Source organism: Rana temporaria, chromosome 1, assembly GCF_905171775.1.
Source record: "Rana temporaria chromosome 1, aRanTem1.1, whole genome shotgun sequence".
In the NCBI taxonomy this organism is placed as follows: domain Eukaryota; kingdom Metazoa; phylum Chordata; class Amphibia; order Anura; family Ranidae; genus Rana; species Rana temporaria.
In genome coordinates, this window is record NC_053489.1 from 273426970 (window position 1) to 273446514 (window position 19545).

Here is a 19545-nt window from a genome sequence, read left to right on the forward strand (position 1 = left end):
CACATCAAATGCTATGTCTGTGCAATGCAAATTCAACAATACAGTTTGTATGGCTGAAATTGCACCACATTCGCTCCAAAAAGGTACAGGACCCTTTTTTTGGTTCGCTTTGGGGGTGTCATTAATTTTCTATTGACAACCACAGTAGTTCGCAGAGAACAGTATGAACTGCCAGCGAGTTAGATGCAATGCGGGAACCCTCACAGGCAGGGCTGCTGTTAGAAATCACGGGGCTCCAGACAGCCTACCTGACAGGGCCCCCCCCTAGCCAAAAGTGACTAAGGACATAGATTTATCAGTTTATTTTGCTACAGCCTCTGCTGCACAGATGAATGAATAGGAAGCGCTGTGAGGCTTCCTGCTCCTTCGCAAACTGAAGCATAGTAAAAAAAAAAAATCTAATATGCTTCCGTGATTAATGGACACGGGAGTGACTGGTACCATTCAAGAAGGGAACAGTAAATGATGGCGGGAGAGGAGGGAAGCCGGTAGCGCTGTGGGGGAAAGGGGTGCACTGGGGGGCCCAGACAGCAGATGGAAGAGGGTGCACGTGCTAGAATTAATCCCCCCCGTAGTGCAGTCGGAGAGTGGGAGAGGAAGATACAGAAGCGGATTGGTGTCTGCAATAAGACAGTATAGCCAGACGGCCTTCTCAACAAGTACCTGGGCCACCCTTTTTAAACTGATGGAGCCCGACCCCCCTTTTGAACTGATAGGGCCCTCTGCGAACTGCTACGGGTGTCAATACAAATGTTAATGACAGCTAAAGGGGCAAGTGTTTTGCCGTAGTAATCAGTGTTGGCATTCATTCTCTGGCTGCACATGAAAAGTGACAGCTGGAATATGATTGGCTGCTACAGACATCTTCACTGATCATGTTGTCATTTTGTGTAAACCAGGCTTACAAAGAAATAAAATATTGTTATAATTCAATAGGACATCACAGAGGAATTCATTGCAACTGTGCAAGCATAGGGCCTTGCTGTGGCAGCAGGTCTGTTTGTTCAGCTCTTGTAATCATACACCTGTACAAACAGGCAGCCTGTATATTACCTCATGAATATTGCAGGAGTCATGTCAGTGTGTGAATTGCCAGGCAAATACAAAGACCTGAATTTTAATATTAATAGATCAAAATTGTCTGTAGTCGTGGAGGTCGAGGTAGTGATTTGCTGAATTAAAGCTTTTCCTTTAAAGGGGTTGTAAAGGTAATTTTTTCCCCCTAAATAGCTTCCTTTACCTTAGAGCAGTCCTCCTTCACTTACCTCATCCTTCCATTTTGCTTTTAAATCCTCACTTCCTGTTTTTCTGTCTGTAACTCCACACAGTAATGCAAGGCTTTCTCCCTGGTGTGGAGTGTCGTACTCACCCCCTCCCTTGGACTACAGGAGAGTCAGGACACTCTCTACGTTGCAGATAGAGAAAAGAGCTGTGTGTTAGTGGGCGTCCTGACTCTCCTGTAGTCCAAGGGAGGGGTCGAGCACAACACGCCACACCAGGGAGAAAGCCTTGCATTACTGTGTGGAGTTACAGACAGAAAAACAGGAAGTGAGGATTTCTCAGAAGAAATAAGAACATTTAAAAGCAAAATGGAAGGATGAGGTAAGTGAAGGAGGACTGCACTAAGGTAAAGGGAGCTATTTAGGAAAAAAAAAATTGTACCTTTACAACCCCTTTAAGGTGTAAAGTGTAACAGAATTATTTATTCGATTTTAGAATTGTGTTAAATCTATGTCCCATATCCTAACTGCAAATTGATTTGTCTTTCTATGATCTCCAGAAGAAAACTGTTTTAACCTACCATACCTCAACACCAGCCGCCTGCAAACATCTCTGGAAATGTGGTGTCGAAAATCAGGCCTTTTACAAGTGAGTACGGCATATTCTGGAAAATAATATAACTGAAATTGGGCATTCAGAAACATACAGTGGGTATGGAAAAGAATCACCCCCCTATTAAAATATCAAATGTTGTTGCTTCGCAGCCTGAAATTAAGACAGACACAGTTTTTGTTTTATCCAACTGTATTCACTGTGTGCAACTTATAACATCCACGTGAAAGATATAACATCAACAAAATTGTTTTGTTTTTAAAAACAGAACCACTGAGTTGGTAAAAGAATCACTCCTTCCTAAAAATGACTTGTAAACTCAATCAGGTGTAGCTAATTACCTTCTCAATGGCACACAAAGCTGTTTGACTTTCAACTGTAATTAGCTGTGGTTATTTTGTTTAGCTCAGCCTGAAAAGAGCTTTCCTGGAGCATTTCAGTCCCTGGTAGTGCAACGGAAGCAAACAATCGGCTATGGTTGGAAAGACACTGTCAAAAGATCTCCAGGATAAAGTTGTGGACAGGCACAAGTCAGGAGATGGATACAAACACATTTCAAAGCCTTTATCAATGATTAGAAGCACAGTGAAGTCTATTATTAAAAAGTGAAAGGTATTTGGTACAACATAGACCCTCTCTGGATCAGGACGTCACTCCAAAATGGATGAAAGGGCCAGGAGGAAACTACCCAGGGTGCCTAAAATAACTATGAAGCATTTGCAGGAATTTACAGCAATATCACAACTTCTCCACAAGTCAAAAGGTCACTCCTCAAGAAAGGCCACATGCAGTCACGAGTGAGCTTTGTTGAAACGCACCTTGAAGAAGGTGTTATAGTCAGATGAGACTAAAATTTAAATATTTGACCTCAACACCAAACCATATGTCTGGTGGCAGGGCCGGCCTTAGGCCTTTAGGCGCCCTGTGCGAGAAAGATTTACAGCGCCCCCTAGTGACCACGCCCCTCCGTAACCACACCCCTCCATAACCACGCCCCTCCATAACCACGCCCTTTCAGTGTCCACACCTTTCTCCAATACCGGCTCCATTTAAAGCCTTCCATTCCCAAAAAACAGATTACAAGCTATGATAAAAATACAACTTTTATTCACATAATAACGCCATCTATACTGTATATCACACGCTATAATAACTGCCTATACTATAAATCACACGCTATAATAACGCCACATATAAAATAAATCACATGGTATAATAACGCCACATATAAAATAAATCACATGGTATAATAACGCCTCTCCGACTCCTAACAAGGCAGGGACAGCCGCCACGCTGTCATTCCTGCAGAATATGCCTGTGGCCTGGCTGTACCTAGAGCATTTGGCACCCGGGACGGATCCTATATCTGCCCCCCCCCCCACGGTAACATTTAAAATCCCACTGTGCCCCCTGTATCCTTCATTATCTCTGTCACTACTGTGTACCCCTCTCCACAACTGCACCTCTGGACCCCTTTACATTATACAACACCCTGCATCACTTTACAATTCACAGCCCCCCACAGCTCTAGACACCTATATGTTACACAGACACCCCCCTAACCGTTCTGGACCCCCTGCATGTCACACAGACCTCCCTACAGTCTCCCCCTACAGTGCAAACCCCCCTTACAATACAGACCCACCCACACACACAATACAGATCCCCCCACACACACAATACAGACCCCCCCACACACACAATACAGACCCCCCCCACAAACAATACAGATCCCCCCACAATGCAGAACCCCCTCCCCCCTACAATACATAACCCCCTCCCCCTACAGTACAGAACCCCCCCCCACAATACAGAACCCCCCCCCTACAATACATACCCCCCACAATGCAGAACCCCCCCCCCACACACAATACAGACCCCCCCACAATGCAGAACCACACACAATACAGACCCCCCCACAAACAATACAGATCCCCCCACAATGCAGAACCCCCTCCCCCTACAATACATAACCCCCTCCCCCCTACAGTACAGAACCCCCCACAATACAGAACCCCCCCCACACACAATACAGACCCCCCCACAATGCAGAACCACACACAATACAGACCCCCCCACAATGCAGAACCCCCCCCCCCCACACACACACACACACACACACAATACAGACCCCCCCACAATGCAGAACCACACACAATACAGACCCCCCCCACAATGCAGAACCCCCCCCCCCCACACACACACACACAACACAGATCCCCCCACAATGCAGAACCCCCTCCCCCCTACAATACATAACCCCCTCCCCCCTACAGTACAGAACCCCCCCCACAATACAGAACCCCCCCCCTACAATACATACCCACCCCACAATGCAGAACCCCCCCACACACAATACAGACCCCCCCACAATGCAGAACCACACACAATACAGACCCCCCCACAAACAATACAGATCCCCCCACAATGCAGAACCCCCTCCCCCCTACAATACATAACCCCCTCCCCCCTACAGTACAGAACCACACAATACAGACCCCCCCACAATGCAGACCCCCCCCCACACACAATACAGACCCCCCCACAATGCAGAACCACACACAATACAGACCCCCCCCCACAATGCAGAACCCCCCCCCCCCACACACACACACACAATACAGATCCCCCCACAATGCAGAACCCCCTCCCCCCTACAATACATAACCCCCTCCCCCTACAGTACAGAACCCCCCCACAATACAGAACCCCCCCCCTACAATACATACCCACCCCACAATGCAGAACCCCCCCCCCACACACACAATACAGACCCCCCACAATGCAGAACCACACACAATACAGACCCCCCCCACAAACAATACAGATCCTCCCACAATGCAGAACCCCCTCCCCCCTACAATACATAACCCCCTCCCCCCTACAGTACAGAACCCCCCCACAATACAGAACCCCCCCCTACAATACATACCCCCCCACAATGCAGAACCCCCCCCACACACAATACAGACCCCCCCACAATGCAGAACCACACACAATACAGACCCCCCCACAATGCAGAACCCCCCCCCCCCACACACACAATACAGACCCCCCACAATGCAGAACCCCCCCCACACACACACACACAATACAGACCCCCCCACAATGCAGAACCCCCCCCCACACACACACACAATACAGACCCCCCACAATGCAGAACCCCCCCCCCCACACACACACACAATACAGACCCCCCCACAATGCAGAACCCCACACACACACACACACACAATACAGACCCCCCCACAATGCAGAACCCCCCCCCCCACACACAATACAGACCCCCCACAATGCAGAACCCCCCCACACACACACACAATACAGACCCCCCCACACACACACAATACAGACCCCCCACAATGCAGAACCCCCCCCCCCCACACACACAATACAGACCCCCCCACAATGCAGAACCCCCCCACACAATACAGACCCCCCCACAATGCAGAACCACACACAATGCAGAACCCCCCCCACACACACACAATACAGACCCCCCCACAATGCAGAACCCCCCCCCCCCACACACACACACACACACAATCAATATAGATCACCTGAGCCACGTGCTGCACACACACAGCACATGAAAAAGGGGAGGCGGCTGCACTCAGTGCACTGTGCTGGGCTGCCTGTGACTGAGACAGACAGTCACAGGCAGCTGAGATTCATCAGACCCGCGGCGCTGCAAAGGGAAGGGGGATTATTGCTGCCGGGTCCCGGGTGTCGACGGCTCGCTCGGGTGCGACTTGCACCCTCCATGCCTGCTGTGTGTCTGGGGGGGGGGGGGGGGCGCCGCGCTGCGCCGCCAAATCTGACTGTGACCATCGGAATCTGTGCAGGTCGTCAGGCGCCCATGTTGCTATGGCACCCTGAGCGACCGCACAACCCGCACACCGCAAAGGCCGGCCCTGTCTGGTGGAAATTCCATACAGCTCACCTTCCAAATAACACCATTCCTACAGTAACACATGGAGGTGGCAATATCTTGTTATGGGGGTGCTTCTCGGCAGCAGGGACTGGAGCACTTTTCAGGATAGAAGGAAAAATGGATGGGGCAAAATATCATCACGTTCTTAAGGAAAATCTGCTACCCTTTGCCAGAAAACTGTCAATGGGAAGAGGGTTTACCTTCCATCTTGATAATAACCCAAAGCACACAGCAAAAATGTCCACACAGTGGTTGAAGGAGAAAAAGGTGAATGTCCTTGCATGGCCTAGTCAGAGCCCAGACTTAATTCACATTGAAAATCTGTGGAATGACTTTAAGACTGCAGTCCACAAAACCGACACCATCAAATTTAACTGAACTTGAACAATTTTGCAAAGAAGTGTGGGCACATATGCAAAGTCTAGATGTGCAACGTTAGTAGAAACATATCCCAACAGACTAAAGGCTGTAATTAAAGACAAAAAGGTGGTTCACAAAGGGGGTGATCCTTTTTCCGACTCAGTGATTCTGTTTTTAATTATTATTATTTTTTTTCTGACATGTTGGTGTTATAAGTTGCACAGAGTAAATACAGCTGTATAAAAACAAAATGTGATTATTTTAAAGGTAGTGATTCTTTTCTATACTCACTGTATGTTTCATAGGAAGAGCGACATTGATCATTTTCCTTTGTAACACAGTATATGTCTGGATATAGGTAAGTTCTAGAGCAAACAGAGAACTATCTGCATCCGAATCCCTCAGTAAGTAAGGTTTAGAAACGTTTCCTATGACAGGATATGGTTGTGGAATTTTAAATGATGCATGATGGGTATGTATGGTCAATATATGTATATAGATAAGAGCCTGGTCAAACCCCAATCATCTGAACCATATAGACAAAAATCATATTTGATAAGAGAAAATTTATTATTACAAAAATGGAATATAAATATTTAACAAATGCTAAAACCAGTCAGACTAGAATAGAAAAAGTACTAGGAATGCAAGTGAATGCAGGTAGTCTTCTTCATACCCCACGTGTTGAGGTTCTACTAGTTTCGCCCTGATGGGCTTCGTCAGGAACCCGTGGTTTGTGATAGTCTGAAATGAGTGGGGTGAAATCCTGTGAGAATGCGACCGCAGCGAAACTGTGTCCTAGATGTAGGTAACCCCAAGTAACGGGTGATACCTCAGCACACCTATGGCAGGCCAACCTGAGGAACAAAAAGCCCATATATATATGCTAGTGTTAATTGATGAATATTGAACACGCAGGATGAACCTATCCGGTAAGTGGAAACTTTCCAAGGGGTTATCTCAATAGGGTATGCACAATGATCAAAAGCTAATCTGTCCTTGCTGGTTCATATAACAGCAAGGCTTGCTTGAAGGTTTAACAAACCACAGCGCTGATATGCCAGATAGCTCAAGACCAGGCTCTTATCTATATACATATATTGACCATACGTACCCATCATGCATCATTTAAAATCCCACAACCATATCCTGTCATAGGAAACGTTTCTAAACAGTATATGTCTGCTCATGCTAATAGGTTTTATGTAATAATACCAATCATTACTGAATTAACAACTCCTGTGGATGACTGGAGAGCAGGAGAAGAAAGGATGTTGCCCGTAGCACGTTTACATTTTAACTTCTGAATTTAGAGCTTGCTGTAGAGAAATTAAGTAAGAACTCAGATTGGTTGCTAATGCTTTGCATCTTCCAACCCGTGTGGGAATTTAAATCCACTCCCTGCCTTTGCTACCAAAACGTTAAGACCAAAATTGTAATAATAATGTTGAGATGTACTGTATGTAAAAACTTTATTGCTAAATAGCTTGTTCAGTTCACAGCGGCAAAGTACTAACTCTTCTTAAATCACTGTACTTGATGACGCCAGAGGTCCTGCGACTGCCGGAGCATAGGGGAGAAGAGACTGCATAGACTGACCTAGCAGAGCAGTGGGAGCCTGCGGGAGTGGAGGATTACTTAAAGGGGTTGTAAAGGTTCATGTTTCTTCACCTTAATGCATTCCATGCATTAAGGTGAAAAAACATCTGACAGTTATGCCCCCCCCATGTTACTTACCTGAGCCCGTTTACCTGCTGTGGTCGCCCCTGACATTCTCTTCTCCGCTCAGTCTGGCCGTTGATTGGCTAGAGTGGATGGATTGATAGCAGTGCAGCCATTGGCTTGCGCTGCTGTCAATCACATCCAATGACGTGGCGCAGGGCCAAGTGATACAGTGAGCGGCTACGGCTATGTATCACAGGAGCGAACCTGCAAGAGCTAAACCCCATGAGAGAGAGCCCCCATGAAGGGGGTTGGTTCTTGCGGGGAGAACTCGAGACAGCCGCCGGGGGACCCCAGAAGACCAGGTTTAGGACCACTCTGTGCAAAACGAGCTGCACAGCAGAGGTAAGTATAACATGTTCGTTATCTAAAAAAAAAAAAAAAATTATCCTTTACAACCCCTTTAAGCAAAATTGCTTTTTCCCTAGTACTTAACCCTTTCAGTGCAGAGGCAACCCCACTACAGGGGAGGATTTTTGCTTCCCCCTAGAGTTCAGCTTTAAATAACGTTAAAAGGAAAAGAATGACGTCCAAATATTTTGGGTTGAGCTAGCTTAGGGGATTACATGTGTTAATACAACTCACATTCAGCAGGTATTCTTCATTGTTTATCTTTGTCTTCAATCTTTAGGTATGCAAAATCCAGCCAAGTAAAGACAATGACAAGCAGCAATATTTTTTTTAAAGGGAGTCGATATCGATACTGGTAAGTGTTTTGTGCAATTCCATAAATAACCTGCCCTTCCATTTTCCATTTCCTTATAATTATTTTCAAGCTACTGTATATTTCTATAAAAGTCTACACTGGGTCTCTCTGGCTTTTTATTGTCATGCTTACCTCCATCTGATTTCCTCAGTCAGATTTTGTTCTATTAAAGCCAATGAATTTATAGTATAATCTATCACACTTTGTTACTTTAATAAATAATCAAACATCATTTATAACACATTTTTACTATAACAGCTTTACCACCATATCCATAACCTTAATCAATACTCATCAGAGAATGGTTGCTTGGCAAGAGTGCAAATTACAATCTGGTCACTAGATGGCAGCAAATTGTTTTCTGCTACTCTCCTGAATCACACAACCAGTCAGGGGACTGTTTCAGCTTTGCAGCTTTCTGTGTCATCTGCCTGCTCACTGGACAATAAATCAGCAGTGTGATGGAGATGAAACAGGAAATGGTTATGCAGTGTGACAAAAATGAAAATATTGACATATTTTTGAAAGGTAAAGGTGCCCATATATATTTACAGTATTTTGGCGATCTACCCATATATGTCCCTTTTTTTGTACTCATTGTGTTAATATGTTAAAGCAAATATTATTATTATTATTGCTTGCAGAGATTTGCTTGCAGATGATGAATATCCCTGAGGTTTTTGAAGGATAAGTCCTTTTTCTCCATAGAAAAGGGTATGCACTGGACCAATGGACCGTTTTCATCAGTTAACCTATGAAGCTGACTGATGGTCCGTCGCGCCTACACACCATCAGTTAAAAAACGATCGTGTCAGAACGCGGTGACGTAAAACACGACGATGTGCTGAAAAAAACGAAGCTCAATGCTTCCAAGCATGCGTCGACTTGATTCTGAGCATGCGTGGATTTTTAATTGATGGTTGTGCCTACTAACGATCGGTTTTGTCCTATCGGTTAGGAATCCATCAGTTAATTTTAAAACAAGTTGCCTTTTTTTTAACCGATGGTTAACTAACCGCGCCCACACATGATCGGTTTTGACCGATGAAAACCGTCCATTAGACCATTCTCATCGGTTTAACCGATCGTGTGTACGCGGCATTAGACTTTCATAAGTATAACTCACTTGATATATTGTCACTTACATAGTTAAAGCCCAACTGCGGGAAACAAAAAAATTATACTTTCCAATGGGGCTGCACCACAGTTCAGGTGTTATTTGCTCATTTAGGTCTAGGGGACAAGAAGGAGGAGCAGAGGATCAGGTAAGTTTAAGTGCAGAAAATCTCCCCTAGACTAAACAAACTGGTAACCTTGCAGTGAAGGTGCAGACCCACTGCAACAGAGGATTTTTAAGTATCCCAGAGTTGCTGTTTAACCACTTAAGCCCCGGACCATTTTGTTGCTAAATGACCGGGCCCGTTTTTGCAATTCGGCACTGCGTCACTATAACTGACAATTGCGTGGTCGTGTGACGTGGCTCCCAAACAAAATTGACGTCTGTTTTTCCCCACAAATTTTTGGCGCTATAAATAAAAATATAGCGATAATTTTGAAAAAAATGCTATATTTTTTACTTTTTGCGATAATAAATATCCCCCTTAAAGACATAACAAAAAAAAAATTCTCAGTTTAGGCCGATACGTATTCTTCTACCTATTTTTAGTAAAAAAAAAATCGCAATGAGCGTTTATTGATCGGTTTGCGCAAAAGTTATAGCGTTTACAATATAGGAGATAGTTTTATGTCATTTTTATTAATATTTTTTTTTTACTAGTAATGGCAGCGATCTGCGATTTTTATCATGACTGCGACATTATGGCGGACACATCGGACACTTTTGACACATTTTTGGGACCATTGTCATTTTTACAGCGATCAGTTCTATACAAATGCACTGGTTACTGTGAAAATGACACTGGCAGTGAAGGGGTTAACCACTAGGTGGCGTTGTAGGGGTTAAGTGTTCCCTAAGCATGATTCTAACTGTATGGGGCGAGGCTTGCTGTGACACGTCACTGATCGTGTTCCCGATGACAGGGAACACGATCAGTAACAGTGTCACTAGGCAGAACGGTGAGATGTTGTGTTTACACTAACATCTCCCCGTTCTATGTCTCCGTGAGACGATCACGGGTATACCCGCGGCGATCGAGTCAGCGGAACCCGCGTGCGCGCTCACTGAAATCGCGGCTTGCGCACACGCGCCCGCAACAACCGCTTCTTAAAGGGGACATACGTCCCTTTACCTGCCCGTGCCATGCGGTGGGCGGCAATCAGTTAAAGATTTTTTTACACTATTGTAGGAAACCCAATAAGTACTCTCCCTTGCTATTGCCTGTTTTACAGCTGAAGAATAATAACATAATCAATGGCTACCTACAGTGATCAGCATCTGAGTGTGAGATTGTTATTGGGTTTAGGACATTTCTTACATGGACAGCGGCCATTGCCTAAAAACATTCTCTGCTCATTCTAATTTATACTAAGCCTTACCAAGGCACGTGTTAGTACGGGTCACTTATTTGAAACCATAGAAGTGTGTATATATATATATATATACCTTATATACTGTATATAAGGAAATAAGTTATTCTCAAAGATATACTGTATGTAGATTGGAAATTAATTCAAAGCATTTTCTTTTCTTCCAAATCAGTGGAAAAGTTGCAAAAGAAGTTGTTGAAGCCAGCTCAAAAATTCAAAGGGATCCTCCAGAAGTCCACAGGTAAATTCAAAAATATTCAATTACCTATCTCTAATGCACATCAGTGTCTGTTGCAAATAAAATGCAATATATCATCAGAACAACCACAAGCTTGCTGCACGACGAAAAGTCTTTTTTTTTGAAGATCACATAGAAGTGCAATGTTTCAGGCCACACAGGGTCCTATCATTACATATGTGATCATTCATTAAATGTCTGATGAATGGGCACTGCATGGCCCGCTTGTGGTTGTACCGATGACATATTGGGTTTGATTTACTAAAACTGGAGTAAAAAATCTGGTACAGCTGTGCATGGTGTTTGTAAACCATCACCTTGTAAAACAACCCATTCAATTTAAATTAGAAATGAAAGGCAAAACATTTGTGTATAAATATATATATATAAAAAAAAACATATTAACCTCCCTGGCGGTATGATTCTTTCAGAAAAAAGGTGCTGAAAGCGGTACCATTATTTGCAAGGAAATATGGCGTTTTATATTGTAGGCCTGTAATTCTTAGGAATAACTCACTTAAATCTGTCCAAACCAGAGTCTAATAGGCATCCCGGGTATGACATTTTTTTAAAAACAAAATGATAAATTATAATATAATAAATAATTATAAATAATTATAACAAATAATAATATAATTATAATACAAATTATTCAATAATGTAATCAAATCAAAATCACTGAAATGTGCTCAGTTGCAGAATTGTCGCTGTCATTATTATTATTTTTTTATGACGAATTTCCCCACAAATCGCTATCGCACAATTCTGCAAGTGATTATAATTTATTATCGCTGTTTTCTAGCTGCTCTAAAACTTTTGGTTGCTATGGACAATCTACAGTTTGCAGGCATAAAGAAAAGTTTTTATTATATAAAAGTACATGTAGGGCACTGGGCAGACCACTAGGGACAAAGGGGGGGTGTATTTTTTACATACAGTACTGTAATCTATAAGATTACAGTATACTGTATGTAAGGTGTTTGTTTCCGTTTTTGAATTTGGCGCTGTTCTCCGCTCCTGTGCGTCGTAACGTCGCAGGGAACGGAGATCGGCGGCACAGGAGGACGCTGTGTGAATCGAGCGAGGTCCCGCTCGCTCACACAGCGCGGTGGCATCGCTGGATCCAGGGACAAGGTAAGTAAACAGTGCCTGTGGATCCAGCGAGGCAAGCCCGAGTCTGACTCGGGGTTACCGCTCGCAGCAGGAAAATCTAACCCCGAGTCAGACTCGGGAATACCGCCAGGGGGGTTAATGCCCTTTTTCCCCTTTTTATAAGTTATCACATTCCCTCTGTTTTTTGCTAATTAACCACTTAAGACACGGACCATTATGCAGGTAAAGGACCTGGCCAGTTTTTGCGATTCGCCACTGCGTCGCTTTAACTGACAATTGCACGGTCGTGCGACGTGGCTCCCAAACAAAATTGGCATCCTTTTTTTCCCACAAATAGAGCTTTCTTTTGGTGGTATTTGATCACCTCTGCGGTTTTTATTTTTTGCGCTATAAACACTTTTTGCTATAATAAATATCCCCCAAAAATATATAAAAAAACATTTTTTTTCCTCAGTTTAGGCCGATACGTATTCTTCTACATATTTTTGGTTAAAAAAATCTCAATAAGCATTTATTGATTGGTTTGCGCAAAAGTTATACGTTTACAAAATAGGGGATAGTTTTATGGCATTTTTATTAATATTTTTTTTTTTACTAGTAATGGCGGCAATCAGCGATTTTTTTCGGGACTGCGACATTATGGCGGGCACATCGGACACTTTTGACACATATTTGGGACCATTGTCATTTTCACAGCGAAAAGTGCTATAAAAATGCACCGATTACTGTGAAAATGACATTGCCAGTGAAGGAGGTAACCACTAGGGGGTGCTAAGGGGTTAAGTGTGCCCTAAGGGAGTGATTCTTACTGTAGCGGGGCGTGGCTGTAGGCGTGACATCACTGATCGTCGTTCACTATATCAGGGAACAGACGATCAGTGTCACTGCCACACAGAAGAACGGGGAAGGTGTGTTTACACACACCTCTCCCCGTTCTTCAGCTCCTGTCACCGATCGCTGGACACCGGCAGGTGCGGTCACAGAGCTTCAGACCCAGTCGCGTTCGCGCGACCCACAGCTGGGCTCTTAAAGGTAACGTACCTGTACGTGCCTGTGCCCAGCCGTGCCATTCTGCCGACGTATATCGACGGTAGGGGGTCCTTAAGTGGTTAAAGCGTTCCACCCAAAAATGGAAGTGTCACATTTGGCACCTTTCAAGGGGGAGGAGGGAGCAGATATCTGTGTAAACCCGCAGCGACCTACGCCACGTCCGGCACCTCCTCACCCGCTGTCTTCTGAGAGACACACAGGTCCCAGAAGACAGTAGGAACCAGTGGGATCGCCCAGCGTGACTCGCGCATTTGCAGTCGGGAACCAGGAGCCGAACATGGCAGCGCCTCCACCCAAGATCCGAGGGCCAGATTAGCTTCGGCAGCTGACATCGCGGGTGCCCTGGACAGGTAAGTGTCCATATATTAAAAGTCAGCAGCTGCTGTATTTGTAGCTGCTGACTTTTAATTTTTTTTTTTTTTTTTCAGCAGAACTCCGCTTTAAGAGCTGAGGGAGGAGAAGCAGCAGCACACAGAGCTTTCCAGCAAATGGTTATGCAGGGGAGGCATGTCAGGACAAGTCTGATCATTGGAGTAGAACACACCGAGTTCCCAGCACAGCTGGAGAACTAACCAGTTTTCATGGTGGAAAAATAAGTAACAACAAGCCCTCTTTGTAATATTTTTAGGTTGGGCTGAGAGCTTTTGTCACTGAATAGACACAATATTGGTAACACAACTATTTGTCAGGGTGATATGGGTTGGTGGACCTTATAAAGTAAAGTGGGTTTTTATAAACTGTTATAATTCTGTATTAAAGGATAAGTGTTATTTTACATATTATATTGAAAATATGGCCTTTGTCACGCATTCCTACTTCTTCACACACTTAGGCTGGATATACATTATACAATTTTCCTTTCAATTTAACAAAACTATAAACCAAACCTAAACACTTTCAAATTATATGAAATCAGGCAGGCCCTTGCACTACATAGTTAAAGGTATAAATTAAAGGAAATTGAATAAAAATATTGGGCAGCTTTACTAACCTGTTATTCTCCTTTTTTCGCCATTTAGGTCATTAATACCCCACAGTCGCAGCTCTTACTCCTTAAACAAGCAGCTAATCATCAACATGGAACCATTGCAGCCTCTCATACCATCTCCAAGTGAGGAGGATGAAGAGGAAGCAGCACCAACTGAAGAAGGTAAATTTATTTTTTAAATATTCATGATCTCTCTGTGTTAATTGTTCTTTCCCTCTGTTGAAAAAAAAATATATATATAATGTGTGGCTTTACATAAAAAGATGGAGCATCAGATTGGCAATGGTTCATATGCCCATAAACCCAGGGGCAGATACGCACAGCCCTTCTTATAAAGGCATATAGCCGGATTCACGTAGAGGGCGCATCTTCTGGCCGGCGTAGCGCATCTCATATGCGCTACGCCGACATAACATAGAGAGGCAAGGCCAGTATTCACAAAGCACTTGCTCCGTAAGTTACGGCGGCGTAGCGTAAATGGGCCGGCGTAAGCCCGCCTAATTCAAAGTAGGCAGGTAGTGGGCGTGTTGTATTAAAATGAATCGTGACCCCATGTAAATGAAGCAACGAACGGCGCATGTGCGCGCATGCTCAGAATCACATCGAATTTACTTCCTAAGATACGCCAGCTCAATGCCTACGACATGAACGTAACCTACGCCCAGCCCCATTCACGTACGACTTACGTAAACATCGTAAAATCCGACGGCAGTTCCGACGTCCATACCCTAGCATGACTTAGACCAACTATTTGGTGGTTTAACTTTACGCCGGACGTACGCCTTACGTAAACGGCGTAGCTTACTGCGACGGGCGCAAGTACGTTCGTGAATCGGCGTATCTAGGTCATTTACATATTCGCCGCGTAAATCAATGGAAGCGCCCCTAGCGGCCAGCGTAAATATGCGCCCAAGATACGACGGCGTAGGAGACTTGCGTCGGTCGGATGGAGCCAAAATTCAGGCGTATCTCCTTTGCAGAATCAACCGCATAGATACGCCGGCGCATCCGTGGACTTACGCGGCGTATCATTAGATACGTTGGCGTAAGTGTTTGTGAATCTGGGCCCTAGTGTTTCATCTTTTTTTTTTTATTGTGATTCGGAGAATCCCGATGCAGATGATGTGAACTGGATGTTATGTTATCTAAAGTACCACTCATTTGTAGAGCCACTTTTTGCAAATTGCCTGCAGACATGCTAAATATTCCGAGCAATTAAAATAATTTGAAAAAGTGCAGGCCCTTTTGTAGTTCAATCACTAGACATTGGTCAGTGGAGGGCTCTTAATATTTTTCGAGATGAACGCGATTATGTATTGATTGTGTGACAAATGTCTGTTTATGTCACATAGAAGAGAATTTAGCAGCTGCATCTGCTGCGTGTTTGATACAGCTGTCCTCTCGAGTGTGCTAAGTTTTCATTATAGCACAATATTTCACATAATCTTCAAGAGAGAAATTCTTAATTCTTGTACTTTCTTTATTAAACATGCACAAACTAGGACAATCTGCACGATTCATGTGGCTTTTAAGGAAAAATAGGGTGTATTTTTAATCTGGACCTTGAATTATTACGCTAATATTTACCTAAAAACAATTTTCGGTGTAACTTTAAAATATTTCAGGCTTTTTACAGTTTGACATTTTTCCTCCGGACCATTAAAATAATATTAATTAGCCACCCAGACAGCCTATTTCTTTTAGTCAGTCTAACTAAGTAGCATTAAGATGGATAAACACTATAGCACAGTCATTGTGCAGCAGGACTAAACAGAAAGTAGAGGCTGCATATGTAACAAAATAATATGGATGCCCTTATGTGCATACAGTGCCTTGAAAAAGTATTCATACCCCTTGAAATTTTCCACATGTTGTCATGTTACAACCAAAAACGTTTTATTGGGATTTTATGTGATAGACCAACACAAAGTGGCATATAATTGTGAGGGGGATGTAAAATGATAAATAGTTTTCAATTTTTTTTACAAATAAATACAGTGGAACCTTGGATTACGAGCATAATCCGTTCCAGGAGAATGTTGTAATCCAAAGCACTCGCATATCAAACGAGTTTCCCCATAGAAGTCAATGGAAACAAAGATAATTCATTCTGCATTGACTTCTATTGCATGCAATACCACATGTGGCCAGAGGGTGGAGGGGTGACGGAGAGCCTCTGAAATACTTGGGGACAGCTCGGCTGATCTCGAAAAGGCTTGGAAACAGAGTATTTCCGAATGGCTCCAAACCGTTCCGAGTGTCACCGGCGCCCCCGCACCTCTAACCAAATGCGGTACGGTACACCCCATTAGCTTGAATTCTGTTTGTTTTGCGAGACAACCCTCAAAGCTTTTGTTAACCGCGCTGCTCGTAAACCAAGGTTCCACTGTATGTGAAAAGTGTGGCATGTATTTGTATTCAGCCCCCCCTGAGTCAATACTTTGTAGAACCACCTTTCACTGCAATTACAGCTGCAAGTCTTTTTGGGGATATCTCTACCAGCTTTGCACATCTAGAGAGTGAAATTTTTGCCCATTCCCCTCAATAGCTCAAGATCTGTCAGATTGGATGGAGAGCATCTGTGAACAGCAATTTTCAAGTCTTGCCACAGAGTCTCAATTGGATTTAGGTCTGGACTTTGTCTGCGCCATTCTAACACATGAATATGCTTTGATATAAACCATTCTATTGTAGCTCTGGCTGTAAGTTTATGGCCGTTGTCCTGCTGGAAGGTGAACCCCTGCCCCACTCTCAAGTCTTTTTCAGACTCTTAACAGGTTTTCTTCTAAGACTGCCCTGTATTTGGCTCCATCCATCTACCCATCAACTCTGACCAGCTTCCCTGTCCCTGCAGAAGAAAAGAATACCCACAACATGATGCTGCCATCACCATGTTTCACGGTGGGGGTGGTGTGTTCAGGGTGATGTGCAGTGTTAGTTTTCCGCCACACATATCGTTTTGCTTTTAGGCCTAAAAGTTTAATTCTGGTCTCATCTGACCAGAGCACCTTCTTCCACATGTTTTCTGTGTCCCCCACATGGCTTCTTGCAAACAGCATTTCTTATGGCTTTCTTTCAACAATGGCTTTCTTCTTGTCACTCTTCCATAAAGGCCAGATTTGTGGAGTTCATGACTAAAGGCCCTTTCACACGGGGCGGATCTCCGTAAGCTCAGCGGGGATCACTCTGTATATCCCCGCTGAGCCGGCGGCTGACAGGGCGGTCCCCGCACACTGTGCAGGGACCGCCCTGTCTTTTCTGCGCTCTCCCCTATGGGGAGATCGGATGAACACGGACCGTGTGTCCGTGTTCATCCGATCCGTTCTGCAGACGGAAGAAAAAATAGGGTTTTCTTTCGTCCGCAAAATCGGATCTTTGCGGAGGCGGGTGAATACGGGTGTCAGCGGATGTTTATCCGCTGACACCCGCAATCACATAGGGACTAATGTATGTCCCTTTTTCATCCGCAAACGGATGGATGAAAAAGCGGACATACACTCCGCACGTCTGAAAGGGGCCTAATAGTGGTTCTGTGGACAGATTCTCCCACTTGAGCTGTGGATCTCTGCAGCTCCTCTAGAGTTACCATGGGCCTCTTGGCTGCTTCTCTGATGAATGCTCTCCTTGTCTGGCCTGTCAGTTTAGCTGGATGGCTGTGTCTTGGTAGGTTTGCAGTTGTGCCGTACTCTTTCTATTTTCAGATGATGGATTGAACAGTGCTCCCTGAGATGTTCAAAGCTTGGGATATTTTTTTATAACCTAACCCTGCTTTAAACTTCTTTATTCCTGACCTGTTTAGTGTGTTCCTTGGCCTTCATGATGCTGTTTGTTCACTAAGGTTCTCTGACAATCCTCTGAGGGCTTCACAGAACCGCTGTATTTATACTGAGACTACATTACACACAGGTGGACTATTCACTAATTTGGTGACTTCTGAAGGCAATTGGTTCCACTAGAGTTTAGTTAGGGGTATCAGAGTAAAGGGGGATGAATTCATAAGTATGTACCACTTTGTGTTGGTCTATCACATAAAATCCCAATAAAATACATTTACATTTTTGGCTGTAACATGACAAAATGTGGAAAATGTCAAGGGGTATGAATACTTTTCCAAGGCACTGTATTGGGGTTGATATACTGAAGAAATAGAGGCTCTTTGCTTTGTGAATTGGCACTGAAAGCGTGATCTCTATAACTGATCCAGTTGCGATGAGATAGCTTAACTTACAGTTTCAGTAGCTTGGCAGACAGTGGGGTTGATTTACTAAAAGTGGAAAGTGCAAAGTGGTGAAGCTGTAAATGGTAGCCAATCAGCTTCTAACTTCAGCTTGTTCAATTAAGCTTTGACAAAAAAAAAAAAAAAGGAAGGTGTATGGCTTCTATGCACAGCTGCATCAGGTTTTGCACTCTCCAGTTTTAGTAAATCAACCCCAGTGACTCAATGCACTGCAGATCGTAGAAAGCTTTAATCAAAAACGTTTTCAAATCATAACAGGTGAAAATCAGATAGGTCAAACAATCATAGTGTGCCTAGCTCCAGCAGAATACAGTAAGAGCCAGTTCACACTGGGGCGGCACGACTTGCCGACTTCAGAGGCGACTTGCAAAATGACTTCTGTATTGAACTTAATGCAAGTCGCCCTGAAGTCGTCCCCAAGTATTACGGGAACCTTTTTCTAAGTCGGAGCGACTTGAGTCGCTCCTATTAGAATGGTTCCATTGTACAGAACGGAGCGCGACTTGTCAGGCGGCTAAGTCGCCTGACGAGTAGCGCCTGTGTGAACCGGCTCTAAGCATGAGGAAGAAGGGTGGGACTAACTACATAGAGCATCCCCTAGTTATGGGGTGAGGAAAGGATAACATTCTTTAAAGGCAAACAAACAACAATGCATGTGTAACATGATAGTATATAACGCATTTGTCAGCCTATACTGAAAACTATTTTTTTCAATAGAATAGTGCACGGAATAAAAATCTTATACATTCTAAAATATATGTATAAATGTTTTATGTCGGTGTGCAGATTAATCTTAAATGTTGCTGCATTCAGCCTGGACATCTAGGCATCAATTATTTCTGATCTTGGAAGGATTAATAGAGTTATTCAGATATGG

The 19545-nt window shown here is 44.0% G+C and overlaps 1 protein-coding gene across 2 annotated transcripts in view; it reads left to right on the forward strand.

Moving 5' to 3' along the window:
- The window catches only part of FRMD3 (FERM domain containing 3), a 289794-nt gene that overhangs the window by 239007 nt on the left and 31242 nt on the right, over window positions 1-19545 (forward strand). For both annotated transcript variants that reach the window (XM_040355603.1, XM_040355606.1), the window contains 4 exons: window positions 1781-1869; window positions 8481-8555; window positions 11215-11283; window positions 14463-14593. In XM_040355603.1, the coding sequence (XP_040211537.1) occupies window positions 1781-1869; window positions 8481-8555; window positions 11215-11283; window positions 14463-14593 (364 nt within the window). The remainder of the gene's footprint in view (window positions 1-1780; window positions 1870-8480; window positions 8556-11214; window positions 11284-14462; window positions 14594-19545) is intronic.